The sequence below is a fragment of the Physcomitrium patens genome, chromosome 26 (assembly GCF_059467195.1).
Source record: "Physcomitrium patens ecotype Gransden chromosome 26, ASM5946719v1, whole genome shotgun sequence".
NCBI lineage: Eukaryota > Viridiplantae > Streptophyta > Bryopsida > Funariales > Funariaceae > Physcomitrium > Physcomitrium patens.
In genome coordinates, this window is record NC_143435.1 from 10,737,986 (window position 1) to 10,757,590 (window position 19,605).

A 19,605-nucleotide genomic window follows, 5' to 3' on the forward strand; every position below is an offset into this window, starting at 1 on the left:
TTGCCACTCTATTATCTACTTGTGGAGATGCACTGTCTATGACCTAGTCTACTTCCATATTTAGAGAATAGATGGATTAAAATTTTGAGAGAAGAAGAAATTGCTAAGTCTCTTGGAGAAAATTGTAGCACTACCTGTCACTAAAACCTACTCGAAGAAAAAAAAAAAAAAACACTAAACGATTTCAGTTTTAGAGGAGGGTAATCCGCAACCTCTAAAAATGCCTCAATGCTTTCGAGAAGAGGGGTAATCCGCACTCTATCAAGAAGGCAAAGCTCTGAAATCGATGTTAATAGTCTTTTCTACTAGCTATGCTAAACAAAAAGAAGGAATTAATATCAGTCCAAGAGAGGGTAATCCGCAACCCTTAGAACGCTCAAGAATCTCCAATGAAAGGGGTAGTCCACTCTCTTCCTCAAAGAACTAAGCTCTGATATTGTGATTGAGAAAATATCAGTTTAGAGGAAGGTAATCCGCAACCCCTAAAGCGCTAGAATACCTTTAAGAAGAGGGGTAATCCGCTCTCAAACAAGAAGGATTCAGCTCTGATATTAAGATAAAGGTAGTCTCGACAAACTGTCACGGACCAAAAATACAAACAAGAAATCTAAACAAGAAGTAATGATAAGAACTAGATTATCAGATGAGTACAAGAGCAACGCCAAGAAAATTGAGCTAGAGCTTCAAGAGATGTGTTGTCGAGACTGAAGAACTCTTCAACCTCGACTCCTATATATACTACTGGCCTATGGTTCTAAGGAAGCGCATCAAGAAGCTTCCCAAGAACTATGAAGCTTCTCGAGCAACTACCCAAGAGCTAGGAAGCTTTTCAAGTAACTTCTTAGAATCTATTAGAATATTCTAAGAATCTTCTAGAGCCTTCTAAGAGAATCTTTGAAGAATATTCTAAGAGAATATTCAAAGAATCTTCTGGAAGTTTCTAGAGACTTCTTTCTAGAAGGTTCTAGAAACTTGTCTCTAGAAAGGTCTAAGGACTATGTCCCTAACAGTAATTGATAGTCCTTTTTGCCCCAGCCGGTAGGTCTCTAGACGTTATAGAGAACCCCGAACAACCCGAACTAGTAATCTTCGATACCGCTTTATACTCACGATCTTATATCCATTGATTGTCTTGTTAGATTAACCCAATAAATTTCATTCACTCCGCATACTCAATCCTATATGCACCCTTTTAATTCTTCATCACAGACGTAACTCAATTTCACAAAACAATTAAGAGTAATCACATCCACTTCATTAAAATCCCGATTCACCAGTACAGCACTGACTTCAGCAACGATTGCCTCAGTCTTCCCAAAACCCTATGAAGAAAAAAAAAACCCCAATTCTCTGTCTTTTTTCCCCGCTATGAAGCATGAAGCTAGCTCTTCCCTTTCTAAAAACTCTCCCCCCCCCCCCCCAAAACCTTATTCTCTCCCCTTCATTTCTTAACCTATCCTCCCCTTTAACCCTAATTCTCCCCTCTCTCAAACCCTAGCCTTTGAATTTCTTCAATCTTCCATCTTAGATTCGGAATTGGCTCCGCAGTCAGAGCTTTCTCCTCCGTTTTTACCTTTAAGAGATCCTTTTATCGAAAGGATGTTCCCGGAACGACACAAAGGACGATGTCGTACTGTAATTACTTACAGTATGTAAAAATTAGTGAAAACATGTAATATGTTTATAAGTCTTAATGTGAGTTAGAATAGTTAGTATGTTAATTTAAAATGAATTGAAATAAGAAAAATTATTTGGAAGTTAATCTAGTTTGATTATAGAGTTTATATTATATAGGATTTAGATAGTTAGTATAAAGATTAAGGAAAGGGAGGAGTTAAAAGATGAAAATATAACTAGAAAGAGGCTTATTGGGAAGGATGAAAGTAAGGCATGGTTGGATGAAGGCAAGGGGTGAAGAACTTCATCCCTATTGGTCGAATACCATACCCAATGGGCTTTGAGGAGGCTGCCCGAGGCCATATTAGGAATTAGGGTTCCTCTTTCGAGGCCATTCGAGCTTTTGAGGCTAGGATCAGAAGGTTTAGGGTTTTGGGTATAATTTGGGTGAAGATTTTGTGTGATTTCGAGTTTTTATGGAAAAGATATGTATGTTCAAAGATAAGGTGTCAATTTCGTACCTACTGTCACTTCTTTTGGGCATCACATACGAATACGGAGAGCAACGGAAGATCGGCGACTAGATTTGGAGGGAGCATTTTCTCGGCTACACATTCTACTTACTGTATAGTGAATTCTAAGATTGGGTGAAGGAGTTATGAGGCGTTGAAGACAGTTCTTGTAATTTGAAGGCAGTAAGTATATCGTTTTGTTGCTAGTTATGGGTGAAGCCATATCTTGAGTTTCTGGACGAATTTTTGGCTCAAAATTTCCACAAGTGTGTGTAATTGGATTAAGAGGCTTTAGATCAAAGTTTCATAGTATTTGAATAATTACTTTGTGAGATATGAAGGAAGTTGTACACGGGTGTAAAAAAGCTAGGGTTTGAAGCTATAGTTAGGGTTTTCAAGATATCACAAGATCCAAGACGAATTTACGGTTGAATTTTGGTGTGGTAGTTGCTAAAGATATATCAGTACTCCATGTAAAATTTGGAGTTGTTTAGACGGTTAGATCGTAAGTTATGAGCTGTTGAACTTCGGGAAAAATTCCTCATAAGGATATATAAGTTTTTTATAACACCTTATCAAGTATTTTGGTGTTCTTTGGATTTTAAGGCTTGTATATTGATGTAATTGCTCCAAAGGAGAGGATTTTATATATTTTTAAATTGTTACCCTTATATTTCAAACTTGATTGAGTATTTAGTGACAGCCAGAAGCCCAGCGCTTTCTTGAGGCAAACTCTCTCTACCCCGACAACGGAACAGCCTGAAACGGAATCAGAACCCCCATAATCGGGACCACATTGAGTCGCCCGACCAATTCAGGTCTCATATTGGCTAAGAGGCCCATAGTAAGACTTGGATGTTCCCGTAATTGGACCGCATTGGGTTGGTAATCGGGACCACATTGAGTCGCCCGACCAATTCAGGTCTCATATTGGCTAAGAGGCCCGTAGTAAGACCTGGATGTTCCCATAATTGGACCGCATTGGGTTGCCCGACCAAGTCAGATCTCATATTGGATAAGAGGCCCGTAGTAAGACCTGGATTGGATGTCTTGAAATTGGATCCAATTGGCTCTTCGAACCAGATTCATCCGTCGTTGAATTGGTCCTTTTCCATTCTGCTGACTCCCATTATTGGAATCAAACGGAGCATTTCAGTATGCCCCGACTTACTGTAACGGGGTGACTGATCCTGGCCTTTCAGTATTTGCACTAGAATTGGTTGTTGCTCCCAATATTCGAGGTAACTGAACATTAATAAAAAGTCCTCTTTCTTTATATTTTCACGGTATACTCATATTACAACACGACAACGGTACACTCTATGGTCCAGATGGAACTAGTCCCATCTGGCGGAGGTTTCTTTAGTAAGTTTGTTAAAGGTTGACAAATAACTGCAAACGAACGAATGAATCCTAAATAATAACTAACATGGCCGACAAACCCACGAATACCAGAGACCATCTTTGGGTGGGATAAGTTCATTATATGCTGCACTTTGTTCGAATCCGTAGCAATACCACGGCTAGAGACGATATGTTCCAATAATTTATTGGATAGAATACCAAATTGACACTTCTTCGAGTTCAAAGATATGCCAAACTTAACGCACCGAGCCAAACATTTGCCCATACAATTAAGATGATCATATTTTGTACTGAATGCACAAAAATCATCTAAAAAGATCTCCATAAATAGCCAGAGATAGTCTTGGAAGGCTTGAGTCATCACTCTCTGAAACATGGATGGGGCGTTACATAACCCAAAAGGCATCACACGATAAGCAAATGTGCCCCAACCATAGTAAAGATCATCTTAAGCTGGTCTTCTGTTGTAATTTGAACTTAATTATATCCAAAAAATCCATTGAGGAACAAATAATATTCATGACCGATGACGGCGTCCAATATACTATCTGTGAAAGGCAACGGAAAGTAATCCTTCTTGGTGGCCGCAATAAGTTTCCAAAAATCCTGAAAAATGTGGATTTTTCCATTCTTTTTTGGCACCATGATGATTGGAGAAACTCACTCGCTATTCGGCACTGGATAAATGAAACCAACCGTAAGAAGCTTGTCCAATTACTCCTTTACCATAAAGGAATATTTAAGATTAAGACAATGTTGTCTTTGTCGTACCGGTTTAGCGTTCTCCTCTAAAAAGATACAATGCTCACAAATGTCAATAAGAATATCCTTTAAATCAGCATAAGTCCAAGCAAAAGCGGACTTATGATGTAAGAAAAATTCTGTCCAACAGGTCAATTTTTGGTCCTTAATACCTTCATAGACCTTAATTGTCCATCGCTCTGCTGTGGTCGTCAAGTTAATAGTTTGATATAAAGGTGCAACGATGATGTTGTGTTTCAACTCCCACGCTAGTTGAAAACCAGTCGGTAAGTCTGACATGTATGAAGTACTGAATCATGTATCCAAGGCACTAACATGGTGCACATCATACTTGGTAATCCAATCAATACTAACATACTCAGAGTTTTCTGAATTCATCGGGTATATCAAGTACTCTCTCGGACCTCCACATTGGTACACCACTCCAGGGTGTTGCGTTGCCTCCACGGACGCCTCCGTAATTGGTGTGATTGCATCATCATTGGAGCTAAGCTCATCGTCCAATGTCAATTCAGATGCTGGCAATTAAGACTCCCCATGATAGCGTACTGAGTACATTTGTAATACCATTTTATTGTTATCCTTATCAATTATCAAAGTACCCCGACTCCAATAATTCTTGGCCTTCGTTTGATAAAGCCAAGGTTGTTCCAATAAAATTGGATACGATAAAGTCAAACGTTGTAGCCGAAAGATGATATAGTCAATTGCATATGCAATACCAACAATTATAGTTTGAACACTCCGTAAAATATCCATTGGTTTAACCCGGCTATGATCTGCCATCCGTAATACCAATATCGTGGGTACTAAGTGTTCCAAATCTAAAGCATCTATTGTATCAGAGTTCATTAAATTGACACTGGAACCACCATCCACCTGAATATCCGAGATCACAATACCGTCAATCGAAACATTGATGGTTGGTGCACCTGGGTCAGGATTCAAACTAACTTTACAAACTTCCTTATTACGTTGCCTATGCCATGTTATCGATAAATTCAATGTATAACGGCACTCTTGTATGACCGTTAGAAGTTGCTTCATAGAAATAGAAGGCTGAATAGCATCCAGATCCTTTAATATGTCATAGAGTTCTATATTTAGGATAATACCCAATACCCTCTTTCTTTTCATTGGTTGGAGTTTAATTCCTTGAGGTAAGATATTCTTCCGCCCTAGACTCGGAATTGGAATAGCAGACGGAGCTTCTTTGGAATTCAAGCCTCCTAGAGGATCTTTCAATGGACAGGACATTTTTCGAAACGACATAGAAAATAGAACAGCTTGAAATGGATCCGAAGCCTTTGTAATCAGTAACTCATTAGATAGCCCAACCGAGTCAGGTAGCATACTGGGTAAGAGGCCCATAATAGGACCTGGATTGGATGTCCCCATAATTGGGTCAAATTGGCCCTTCGCTTCAGGATCACCCAAATGTTGAATTGGTCTTTTCTCTTTTTGTTGACTCTTAGTAAGAATGGCTTGGACACATTCCACTCGATTTACTGAAGAATCTTGAAGCCCTTGATGTATCTCCTCCATTTTTCCTTGGTTTTGGATCTGTTGATCTCGATTATTGAAATTGAACAGAGCATTACATTGCTGATAAGTATGCCCCGACTACTTGTAATTCCCACAAATTGGTGCATAATCATCACTGGCTCTGGGATTGGAACATTTACTAGCATAATGGCCAATCTGTCTGCGACGGAAATAATGAAGTGGTCTTCTTGTACTCCCATTAGGCATATTTGGTGTCTCCATCGATATATACCTACTAAACTTATTCCACGTAGGATTAGAAAATGATCCTGGTTATCCCATTGGAATGGAGAGAACTTGATTTGATGATGCCGGTGGAGCATATTGCTAATACCTCTGCTGCTCTTTCTCGTAGTTCTGGGGGTTTGATACAGATCCTTGATTAAAATTGGAACTTTGAAAGTTATTGAATCCTTCATTTTGTCGATTAAATTGATTTCCATTCCATCCAAACGTATTTTCCGATTGAACTTGATTGATGTCCCAATGAGTTGGTGGAATCATGGTCTGATTACTGAATTGTTGTTGCCTTTGTAAATTCCAACAATTAGCTGTTAAGTGCTTTCGTCCGTAAAATGTACATTGATCCATCATTTGTGAGGGTGAAGGGCATTCTGTTATCAAATGACCGTAGCCCTTACAATTATTGCACCAAACATTGGTTCTAGTATTGGTAGGCTTTTGCCTCTTCTCCTTATCTTTGGCCATATTGATGGCCATTTCTTCCATTTTCTTCGTCAGGTTCAATAACAAGGCTTCATTTGAATCTTCTGGTGCTGGTATTATTGGTAACTCTATCGTAATTAACACTTGTTGTTGATACTGAAAATAAAGAGCATACGATGTTGTCACTTTTGATGGTATAGCTTGCAATGGGGTGACATTAACTGGCCCCTGAATATTGGCACTGGAATTGGCCCTTGTATCTAACATCCATGGATAAGCACCCACTGATCCGTTCCAAGTCGGATTTTGATAACTACCTTGAATTGGAATCAACATAGCTCCCCCAATTAAAAACTTATCATAATGGCATTCCTCCCAAACCTTGGCTCTATTAAAGGATGTAGACACCGTAACGGATTGAGCTTCCTTCACAAATATTTTTAACTCTGGTGGCTACAAACCATTGATTAATATGGATAAGATAAATGCCTCTGACATTTGGTGATTCAACCACTTACTCAGTATATCAACCACCCGACCATAATACGATTCCACCGCCTCCTCTAGGATCATTTTGCTATTCATTACACTCTCTCGAAGATGATCCTCAAAACTTATTGGCCGAAAATGGATTAAAAATACATTCTTTAATGCTTCCCAATTCAAAAATTGACCCACTAGTTGATGGTTGTACCATTCAAATGCCATGTCCTTTAAGGTTGTTGGCAACCATCATAACCAAATATCTTCGATTCTTCTATTATTGGCTATACATGCTGTCAGAAACTGAGATAAATGTTGATTGGAATCCACACCCAGAAAGCCCTTAAAAGTAGGTAATGGAGCCACGCTCGTTGTGCGATCGCTCATGTCACCCATTTGTACTGCTATTGGAACCGCTGGACCATCCGTTGCCATTGAAGAAGACAATGTGTTGCTTAATCTCTTATTAAAATTACCATTGCCTTCTCCAATTATCTTTTTTAGTCTTTTCAACCTCCTAAATTTACTATTATTATCCTTAAATAAGTTTATTGGTTGAATTGGAGGTAAAAATGATGGATTTTGAAATACGCTGAATTGGCTCTTATTGGCAAGCAATTTATGCCATTCTATGGAACCAGTTTTTACAGAATTGGCAGTTACTACTATTGAAAAGGTATCCAATTAAGTACCCAATTCTTCTACGTTTCTTCCACTTGTAGTTAACGAGCTCAAGAGATACGCTGGGCTGTTGACAAAATTTCTTGCGAGTGCTCTTGGCAATTTTTTTAATGGTATATATATCTGAAATATTAGAAAAAGGTCAGCTTCTGGATATGCTTGGATATGCCAGCAGGCATGCAACCATGGCTTAATCCAACTTTTTCGACACTGTCGGAGTAGAGAGAGTTTGCCTCAAGAGAACGTTGGCCTTCTGGCTATCACTAATTATTCAATCAAGCTTGAAAATAAGGAAAGCCCTAAGTTTATATATAATTTTTCTTTTTTTGAGTAATTACACCAAATACACAATCCTCAAGTAACCCACAACTTCCAAAATATGATAAAATCTTCTAAAACCTTGTTTATTCTGATGTAGAGATTTTTCCGAACTTCAACACCTCATATCTCCTAATCCGACCGTCCAAACAAACTCAAATTTTACATAAGGTACTGATATATTCTAATTAACTTCTACAACAAATTTCAACCGCAAATTCGTTGCAGATCTTGAAATATCTTGAAAATCCTAACAGTCGCTTCAAACCCTTGTCTTTATACATTCACGTGCAATTTTCTTCATATCTCACAAAATATAAGCTTAAATGCCACGAAATTTGTATGTATAGCTTTTTAACACAAAAATTTACATTCTCCAAAAGTTTGAGCCAAAAATTCATCCAAATACTCAAGTTATGGCTCCAACCATTACTACAAACAAAACCACTTACTTACTGCCTTTGATTTGGAAGCGCCGCCTTCAACTCCTTACAACTCCTTCATATAAACTCTAAAAGAAATAATTCTTTCATGAAAGATGTAGGTCTTAAAATCGCCGTTCTATTTGCACCTTTCGATCTTCAAAAGCTGCTGTAAAACTCCTCGTACCCTCAAAAGAGTAATAGTATGTCTTAAATAAACACCTTAACTTCAAATGGCTATAACTTCTTCACCCTAATTCCAAATCCTTTAATTTTTGTACAAAAATTGTACTCCAAACCCTAAAATTTACAACCCTAGCTTTTAATCTCCGAATGCCTCTTTGAAGTCGCCGAAACCCTTCTTAAGGTCGTGGGCAGCCTCCTCAAAGCCCATTGGGCATGGTATTCGACCAATAGGGATGAAGTTTTCCATTCCTTGCCTTCATCCGACCATGCCTTACTTTCATCCCTCCCAATTAGCCTCCTACTAGTTTAGATTTTAATCCTTAGGTTTCCACCTTCTCCCAAGGCTTCATACTAAACATTTAGGTCCTATATATATATATATATATATATTTTTTAATGTCAAAAACAAAAGAAATAAAGAAACAAAGTAAAGTTTCTTATACCAACTTCTTTTAATTTAATCTACTAGCCACTCTAACACACATCTAGATTTATCAACATATAATATGTTTTAACTAATTTTTACATACTGTAAGCATTTATAGTACGATAACGCTTCTTTTTTAACTTGCGTTCTTGCTCATTTTGCAACGGCTCTCTTGCTTGCGCTCTCTCTTATCTTTCTTTCGACTAGCATATTTTCTTTACTGCAATGTTCTCATTCTTAATAACCATAATCTTTTATTATATACTACTGAATTTGCTTCCTATTTTCCATCTGCTCATCCGGCAGTTAATTCTTAACACTCAATGCTATTGTCAATCCCCGATAGCGGCGCCAAAAATGTGATTGTCGTTTTACTTATTCTACAATTCCTTCCAGAATAAACTTGTATAGGAAAATTCGAACACATGGAAAGACTAAGCGCATGAGTTTTACTTGTTAGGATCACACAATTAACTATATTCTAAACCACTAAAACACTAAGAAATACTACAATGCTTCCTCCCAGTAACAATACTCCTTCATCAACTGATAACCACAATGTGTAACCCTGCACTCTCAAAAGACCGCTCAAAACTCAATAAATTCCATCCAACACCAGGAATAACAAACTTCACTCCAATCAATCTGAATTCACTGAATTCCTGTAATCATAGACTTCCTCTGTCGAAACATACACATACAACTCTCAATAAACAACAATCATAATCTTCCATCCATAATCAAGCTTCCAATAACTTCTCATATGATTCAATGACTCAATACTCCAATTACATAATCAATAACTCATAAATCAATCTCTGATTTATTCCATAGACTCACTTCTCAGTATTCAGAAACTATCCATTATTCTTCAACAACAAAGAAAACAAAAGAAACAAAGAGGAAGCACCAAGCTTAATCCCGGCTCATGACTATCACAGTCTAGCGCCCCAACAAACTTCTATATAATTGCTATTGATTACTAGATTCTAACCATAATCCTATAATAACCGCTTTTAATAATTGAATCAATCATCCGACCTCCTAAACTGACTATTCTATAGACTATTAATCTATTTTACTAATATCTTACAAAAACAAATTAATATCTATTCTACAAATACATAAGTATTTTTTTTATTCTTTAATAAAGAAGTTTCAATACTTCTATGGGCACTACCTATCATTGCAAAATAATATTTTATTAAGTTGGAATGGCTTGAGCTTACTAGAATGTTCACTTCTTTCATAAAAAAATTATCAAATATTATATCAACCTTTTTAAATGCATATACAAGTCCCATCCACTTTGATTTATAATTTTTTTTATAATTTTCTTTACTTATATGATTTGAAATTTCAAAACTCTTTATATTTGACAATTGTTTTAATTCATCCAATTTTCGACCTTCTATGTGAAGCAAATCCTCTGTTTTGTATAATAGATGCTTTGCTAATCCAAAATGCTCAAAATCTTCTTTTCTACTTGCATAATCAACTTCTCTTGTAAAAATTCAACATCCTCTTTTACTTCATGAAATTTTACTATCTAAAAAGTAGCCAAGGAGTTGTCTTCAACTTAATTGGAATAATACTTTGAAAGCATATTATTTGTTACATCATAATAAAATTTTAAATCCAAAATTAATTCTCTAAAAGTCTCTTTGTTATTCAAGTAGAAGATATCTTCTTCACACTAATTTGGTTTTCCACAACTTTCTATTACAAAATAAGTTTTATTAAGTATAAAAAATAAATCAATAAAAGTCCAATCTCTAATCCACCATGGGTACAAATTATTAGATGACCAAAAACCTTTATAACTTCTTTAATTTTCTTGTACAAATTAGCACATTGGTTTTTATTTAATAATTTTTTTCTTCAATAAAACTTTAAATGCTCCAATGTAGACTTTGGATCCTTTCTAAGTATCTTCAAAAGTACCTTGCATACTTGATATTTGGTCACATTTTTCTATACTAATTAATAACCTTGAAATGATCAAATTATGTACATAGCTCCAAACCATGATTATATATTGTCTAAATAGTTTTAGAAGGTACTGTATGATGAATTAATTTTAAAAAAATCCAATTTCATCTTTTCAATACCTATAAATAAAAAATAAAAATAAAAATACATATTAAATTTGTTTGATATTTCAAGAATATTTATCAAACACTCTTTTAACTACATTGTTTCACAAACCATATAACTATTCATCCTACAAATTCAATCTATAATTCTAAAGCTAAATCATCAATCTTAAATAATCTTAAAACCAATAATTTATTTCTTTACATATTTTAATAACTTTATTTCAACCTACAACTTTAATTTTAAAAAAATAATAATATTATAAGATAAACTTGAACTGTAAATGTCATCTACTTAAGAAAATTCATCTTATAAACTTTCCTACATAACTTCAATTATAATTTGATATGATGCAAACATGCTTCAAGAATTTACAATCACAACATGAAGTTTTTTAAATGCACTCACTATTTGATTGAATAAAAAACCAACTTTAGATCTAAAAAACATCCAACCAAACAATATATGTAATTAACCAACTAAAATAAGATTTATTATTGCAAATTCTAATAAGAATAACTTTCAACCATCCAATATTCTTTTTTAACTTTTAAATTCTATCAATTATATTATAAATAGGACTCATTTGTCCTTTTCACTCAACTTTACCTATACTTCTACTAACTTCTATCATCTCAAATTTCAACTTGAAAATTATATAGACAACTCTTACTAATTAAAATATCAATATCTACATTTTTTTAAACCTGATAATACTAATTACATTCACTCATCACTAGACTCTTGCAATTTCTAATTTGCCATAAAAATATACAAAAGAAACATGAAAAATAAAAATAATAAAAGTATCACTTACTACACCAATTCAAAATTATTTCTATATCTATACATATATTCATTCTTCAATATAATTTAACTATTAAGCATAAATACATCTTATATATAAATAAAAATGAAAATGCTTCTATAAGAGAAAAAAATTAAATCCAAAATCCATTAAATATTTTAAAATCATTAATAAATATCTTACAAATAATTCTTCGATCTACATTTATAGATATTCTACTAAAAATATCCATATTTTTTACTAAAATAAAAAAATTGATACAATATATTAAGTCACTTAATATTTTGTTAATATATACAAGTATAAATCTAATTGAATATAATATAAAAAATTAAAATATGATTTATAAGAGATTATGATGTATAAATTAATTAAGTAATTTTAAAAAACTAAATAAAAAAATTTGTTGTACTAAAAAAATCTATTTTATAAAGAGACATAGCTTCATTTTATTCTCATGCAACTTTTACTTATAAACTAAATTTATTCTCTTTTAAAATAGCACACTTTTAATTTTCAATAAAAACAATAAATTAATTATTTTTTACTTCTAATAACAACTAATGACATAAAATACAGTATTTGAAAAAGCAAACCCTCAATCTTCCAAAAACTATTTTCATGTCCTTGTACTCATTTTGCAATCCATCTAATTTATCATACCATCAACACACCACTCTCTAATCCATTTGGATTAACACAACTATCTATTTATTATGAAAAGCAAGCAAGGTACAACAATCTTTATCAATTAATTTTACAACACTTCTAATTACACCAACAACAACATATTAAACCTAATTCAGCAATTGTCACCCATCTCAACTAATTATGAGACTTAACAACTTAAACCAAGATAAAGACTTTCCAACAAATGCACACAAATCAACTATTACTAATTCAAATTGTCCATATAATTTGAAAATCTCAACCATGTCAATTCATTCTAAGAATGTTAATTTCAAATACTTGCCCTCATAACAATATCCATCTAATCCACTACACCATCAACAAACCACTACATAATCCTACCAAGAGCACACAATTGCCAATTTATTGAAAAAAATTATTACTAATTTATTACAAACTTAAAATTACTACCAAAGCAATGCTACATTAATGTAATTATTCCCTATTGCAACTCCAACAATATGTTTAATCAAAATTTTATCTAACTTACCAACAATATCTTCATAATAATGTAGACAATAATGTAGACAATATATGTAATATATGTATAATTATGAGTCATAATTATATGTATAATTATGAGTCATAATTATATGTATAATTATGAGTCATAATTATATGTATAATTATGAGTCATAATTATATGTATAATTATGAGTCATAATTATATGTATAATTATGAGTCATAATTATATGTATAATTATGAGTCATAATTATATGTATAATTATAAGTCATAATTATATGTATAATTATAAGTCATAATTATATGTATAATTATAAGTCATAATTATATGTATAATTATAAGTCATAATTGTAAGTTGTTTATATAATTATACATATAATTATGTATAATTATAAGTCATAATTGTAAGTTGTTTACATAATTATACATATAATTATGTATAATTATATGTATGTACATTTCCAACAACTATGACCTACTTGCTGCAACTCATGTCTGATCAAGGGCATGTTGCAATCAAGGGCACTACCTCGGGATCCGTCGCTCCCATTCTCTGCACTATAGTGGAGGGGAAAAGGTCCTATGCTGCTACTAACTCCAATGAGTGTTGAACACTTCATTCACACTCTTCATCACAACGGAGCTTTCAAATCGACAAAAAAGACACAACTGCTGGCAAAAGACTTTGTTGTCAAGGTCGACGTTTACTTCAACCTGCAATTTTCATTCCCAATGTTTACCACCGATTGGATTGTCCAAAACTCGAATTCCGAACAGGGCAAAATCGAACACGTATCTATCCGGCATCTCTAATCTTCAACAGAAGCGAGGGGGTGAATATCATGCACGTAGTCATCAATATCCCTACACGAATTCCTGGTGCTTTCTTCATTTTCAACGACTGTCAATTCCTCTTGCAGGGCGTCCAGTTTCTTTATTTCCCTTCGTATAATATGCTTTTCTGGTTCCAAATTCCTTAGTAATCGATGAGTAATGGTGAAGTTGTGTGTCACTATTTCCTTTTCTACACACCCAAAATCTCTGTTACAAGCACGGTATCGCAGTGTCCATTTTGAGAAATCTGGCTTCTGCTTTGACACCTGTGTACATCCAAACAATGATGTGAACCCACTGGTACGTATTACTGTTTGATCACCAATCCGCTGCCATCGCAACTGAGTACATGTTACTCTATGGTAACTTTCGACCTCGACGGGACCCAGCCTTCACCATACTTATCGAAGCACAATGAGGTTCTGTGTTACACTTACACGACAGAACTACCGCGAAATTAGTTCTTAACAACAGACAACCCGAAGTCGTCCTCTGCGAATTAACTTAGACGGCCTTCACTTCCGGTTGGCATGAATACGGGCTGATCACCCTTCCCCAAACCCACTACTTCTCTAAACAAGTGCATCAATGCTGTCCGACCAACACACTCTGACTGTGCTCAGAACCCCAGTCAGAACCTCACAACCGCCAGAACCATCATAACCTCGCTGCTAGAACGCCATGATCAGAGAAAACATTCAACTCCAACTCCGACAAGGCCATGACTGCGCCACTACCACCGCAGCTCACCTCTACTGCCCGGGTTAATTCCCTCACTCGCTGTAGGAACCGCCACAAAATCCCCGCGAGTCGGTTTTGTACGATGCAAACAAACCAAGCGCTCGCCTCACGGATTGATTCGAAGCAAAGGAAACAACAAAAACGGAAGCAATCATGCACACAAGTGTTTCTTATTCACCACCTCCCCCTCCTCCTCCTCCTCCTCCCCCCCTGAGCTCCCGTGCGGCATCCCCGGGAGCTCTGTACAGATCCCAATTACCTAGACACGACTGTTATCGGCTTTCACAACACACTGCATCGGTCCGCAAGACGTGTCCTCCTACACTCGGACTCACGCTTCGACCCCTTTCCAACCAAGACATCCGCAGCAAGTGTCCCACTCCGATCCCAGCCACTCAGACAACCGGATCTTGTAAGCAGCAACACTAAGCTGAACAAGAGGAAATGCGTACCAGCAATTCCCCGCTCTCACGTCATTGGCGTCCAGCACAGCACGGCGATGCTACGGCGTGTAAGAATGCGCAGATTTGAGCAATTCGAAGCATGAAAGCACGGAGCTCTCAGGGTTTTGCGGCGAGGGCAAGAAAAAACAACGGGAAGGCTTGGCTCCGTCAGTGAGCCTGAAACCCAACTCTAAATGGATGAAAAAGTTACTCACTTCTTACACTCATTCGTATGACGATGCACAGAATGGTGATTGGGTTACACTCTGTTCATCAACCCCTGCCTGGTTTTCCAGCTACGTTGCTCCCAAACCAATTTGCCTATATTCATCGACATATGAATTAAAGTTGATTTCACCCTTTGTCATCTGAAGTCTGAGAAATTGCACATAACTTTACCACTCACTGATCGGTCCGTACAAGGTTTTTTTTTTCTCCTTTTGGAATCTATGAAAAGTTAACCGTAAAACCACAACTAGAAGCGATGCACTGACGATGTGTCCAGCAAAGTCATACACGGAATAGACAAGAACGAGTAGAAGACGACTCTGGAGAATGCTCCGAGTGTAGTAGAAAATTGGATTGATGAGAACATAAACTTGACACAAAAGAAAAAAACAATCTGGGATCTCCAGGAAAATACCATGTACAGGAAGTGTGGAGATGAACTTTGTTTCCACCATCGTCATCTCTCCCTTAGAAGTCTATAATCCAACAGAAGTAACAAGTGCCAACTTCTTCCCCTAACAACAATCACCCTTGCTCGTGTTGGTACTGCTCCTTCCTTCACAATTATATTCACACAACCTTAGTTGTGAAAATAAACTTGTGAATATATAGTGGGACTAGTACAGAGAAAGAGGAGACACTTCAAAGATGATAATTTTCTGCTACTAGATCATAAGGAAATATCTTCATTCAGTGGCAAATCGCTTCCATGGAGGGTGACTATACATGACAAGTCGGGAAGTAGCAGATGCCATGCGTTGGCCATGTTTTACAGAAAGTAATCCGGAGTCCTTCGCGTCACATCTGGTTCACTTTGTCTCGGCGCTGGTTCGAATTGAAGGAAGGATCGATTCATGGTTTCGTCTATCTCCATTATGGCTGCCATGTTCCCACATCGGTAACAGTAGTTGGGAGCACTGAAAACTGTGACGACATTTTTATCCTGCAGCTCATCAAAACAGCTAGGTTAGAGAATGGAAAATCAAAACTGAGACATCCTCTCCAAACATACGTCAATTTAATTTTAGTTTGAATTAATCATTATATTTAAAAATAAAAATAGACCTTCGAAGCAGTAGAACATTATAGAAGAGAGAACGAGCAAAAGTAGACAGATTCATTCCAAGCAGACTTGACTAGAAAATGCCCTGCAGCAATTGAAAAGCGGGGGTACGCCAAAAGTGAAACGACAGGGATAACGATCAAGCAGCACAGCAGGGATGGAAACCAAACGAACCTGGCACCAATTGTAGCCTTCCATCACAAGCTGGTGAGCACGTGCAACTAAACTAAGGCCATTTGTGTGGTTGAATTGCTCTGCAATGTCTTGGCCAAACGTATAACCAGCACCACGTGGTGAAATACCCCATCCGCAACGATCATCGGGATCAGACCAGAGCAGATCACACATTGGCCCCTCATGCGGGACCTCTTGAATACGATCCAGAGCACGGATGTGGTCTAATGTATCGAGTGATGGAGACAGACCACCATGGAGGCAAAAAATCTGCCCACAAAAGCATATCAATGTAGAACGTGTCGAATTAGGAACACCAGGCAAAGACAAAAGGTTAATCTACGAACCAATCACTGATTCCCCATGAAAACATATGCTTATTAAATTCTCTTATTATCAAACATCCACAATTAGGAAATAATAAATGGTTTAAAATTATGAAGTTCTTCTACGTCCTGAATTCTTTGTCAATGTAATACCTGGTGCTCAATAAGAGCTGTCAGAGGAAGGTAGTCAAAAAGGTCCGTGAAGTACTTCCACACGTTTGCATTTCCATACTTTCGCAGACATTCATCATAGAAACCGTACCTGCAATCAGTAGGAGATCAGCTGAGAGATGGGTGCATACTCCGGTTAGCTTCAGAAGGTAGTATTTTAGGTGCATCTTAAATTATATAGCGCAAAACAGAACGATTCGATTACGACTCCATGACAGTGCATACTCGATGTCAATTAGTTTATATACAGCCCAGTGCTATTTAGACATCGTTTATATTCAGTAAAGGAACAGTGGAGCTACTTACACTTGAGTAATCTGCCTGCTCTCGTGATTCCCTCGCAAAATTGTGATCCTATCTCTATACCGCACCTTCAAAGCCACTAACAACGACACGGTCTCAACAGAATAGTATCCACGATCTGCAACAGAACGAACAAGTGTATGGTTACCTAAAATGTCCATAAACAAGACAAATCGAACGCATCTGGGAGGAACTAAACCTTTTCCAAAATAAAAAGCTACAGGCCTAGATTTGGCGACTATCTCTCATCGCTCTATATCAGAGCACTAATCATTGACAGAAGCCTACCACAGAACCCTGTAGTCTTGTAGTACTTTTCCTTTATCAGGTACAGCAGTCTTTCACTGAATCGGGTTGACCTTGCTACAGTTCCAATATAAGAAATTTGGAATTGCGGCACCAAGCACACATGGAAAAATTCCTGTCACACGACACGGCTTCTGTTTGGAAAACAGGTGGTCATGTACAGGGAGTGTGATGAAGTTTTCAGCTACACTGGATTGCGTTCCGAAAATCACGCTGGCAACTGCGTCAGACCATGTGACCAACATGTTTACTTCCACCAAATCAAATCACCAATCTCACTAACACAGGATACGATAAACTACCCATTGGAAAGTGCCATCTCCCGAAGGCTTTCGAAAAAACGGGCGGATAAGCACATTCGTTAAGAAGCTGCAACACCTAACCAGAAACAACCAGTACTGACCAGCAAGATGCTAAGATTAAAATTCCCCTGATCCAATTAACCAAAAACCGGATATAGAGCTAGTTGACGGGAGAAAGGATCTCCAGTAACATTATTAATCTTATCACAGGAGCATGACTTCGGAGTATGTCAAAGTTAAAAAGCCAATGCGATAAAGTGGCAAGTGGATCACACAATACAGATGCGATCCGCAGCCCAGGCCTAGACTGAACATCTGCGATGATCTGTCGGTGTAAAAGTATCAGACAGCTACACACTCACAACTGGCATTTAACAAATGAACATGTACACAGTCCCATTTTCTGGGTGAGAGATTCGTGCAACAAAACCACCGTGTATAAAATTGCAGATAATCTCTTACGCCGGTTCCGAAAATGACGTGCGTACAACTGGCCATGAGATTACCACGTTCTGAAGGGCAGGAAGCCATCAGGACGATTCAAGCGCTACTTGATTATCTAGAAAGCCAACAAATCCTGTGCGATCAGCGACCAGATTGATTCATTACCCAAATTCTACCGAAGCAAATGCAAGCGCAACGCACTATTTTGAGTGCACAAAGTGCGGAGATCTCGTGCACGAGAAAGCTCTTACCCACGGGAGGAAGAGAACTTCCTACGATGCAAAGAGGGAAACTGCGTGAACAGTACAACGCCAAGGCGAGAGCTCGACCACTGAGCTGTTTGGGCTAAACCTTGAGATCCAATGACAGACCGGAGACGAGATATCCACAAGGAAAAAGATCAGTAACGAACGATCACCTCTTTCACCACAAGTGCCACTCGCATTGGGTCACAGACACTTTAAAGGAAGAAGAAATTAAAATTGGGCATCTGAGCAAATACATAAATCCGCAACTTACCCACGTAGTCGCCCATGAACAGGTAATTCGTATCGGGCGCCTTGCCTCCGATGCGGAAGAGCTCGATGAGATCGTGAAACTGGCCATGGATATCTCCGCACACAGTGACGGGACATTTCACAGGCTGCACATTCCACTCCTCCACCAAGACCGTCCGAGCCTGATCACACAGGTTCTTCACCTCCAACTCAGACAACGGCTTGCACTCCGTCAGTTGCTCTATCTGCCGGTCTACATCTGCATAGGACGGCATTGTGCCAGCCTCGCAAAAAACCCCGCCCTATACCAAACCCTAACCAGCCCGCTTTCTCGAGCTATTTCGATTCCCCCTTCCCTCACCCTTTCCTCTCCAACAACACTCTACTCCACCACCACTTTCGGTCACGACTCACCACAAACACGGACTTACACTAACACTCCACACGCTGCAACACCTCCTGCTCAGCCGATCCAGCTACTATCGCCCACGCGCAAAGTAGCAGAAAAACCGCGATCCCGCACCGTTTCCCAGTCCGTAAAAGCGAAATGAAACAAAGCGAGCAGCTCTCCTTCCTGCAGAAGCAATGCCTGAACCTGCTTGCGCCTGCCAGCTGCGACTCAGCGCAGGTGAAGAGGGCGCGAGTGCTGGCCAGGCACAACCAAGGCAGAGTCCAGAAAGAGGCAGAGTCAAAGCTCAGCGACAACCGGCCACAGCCACCACGCTCCC

General features: G+C 37.5%; 1 protein-coding gene and 1 long non-coding RNA gene across 2 annotated transcripts; both read right to left on the minus strand.

The window, feature by feature from the left end:
* Positions 1 to 13,393: 13,393 nt before the first annotated feature.
* On the minus strand, positions 13,394 to 14,763 carry LOC149986237 (uncharacterized). Its single transcript, XR_016501229.1, has 2 exons — positions 14,630 to 14,763; positions 13,394 to 14,145 (listed from the first exon to the last, which is right to left on the minus strand). It is a non-coding gene; the product is annotated as an uncharacterized LOC149986237 (long non-coding RNA).
* Positions 14,764 to 15,599: 836 nt separating this feature from the next.
* LOC112277736 (serine/threonine-protein phosphatase PP2A-2 catalytic subunit) lies at positions 15,600 to 19,158 on the minus strand. The gene is made up of 5 exons (XM_024510418.3): positions 18,900 to 19,158; positions 17,332 to 17,446; positions 17,008 to 17,116; positions 16,529 to 16,798; positions 15,600 to 16,234 (listed from the first exon to the last, which is right to left on the minus strand). Exons 1-5 carry the CDS (start codon positions 19,150 to 19,152, stop codon positions 16,061 to 16,063), a joined length of 921 nt encoding a protein of 306 aa, XP_024366186.1. The 5' UTR covers positions 19,153 to 19,158; the 3' UTR covers positions 15,600 to 16,060.
* Between the last annotated feature and the right edge of the window lie 447 nt (positions 19,159 to 19,605).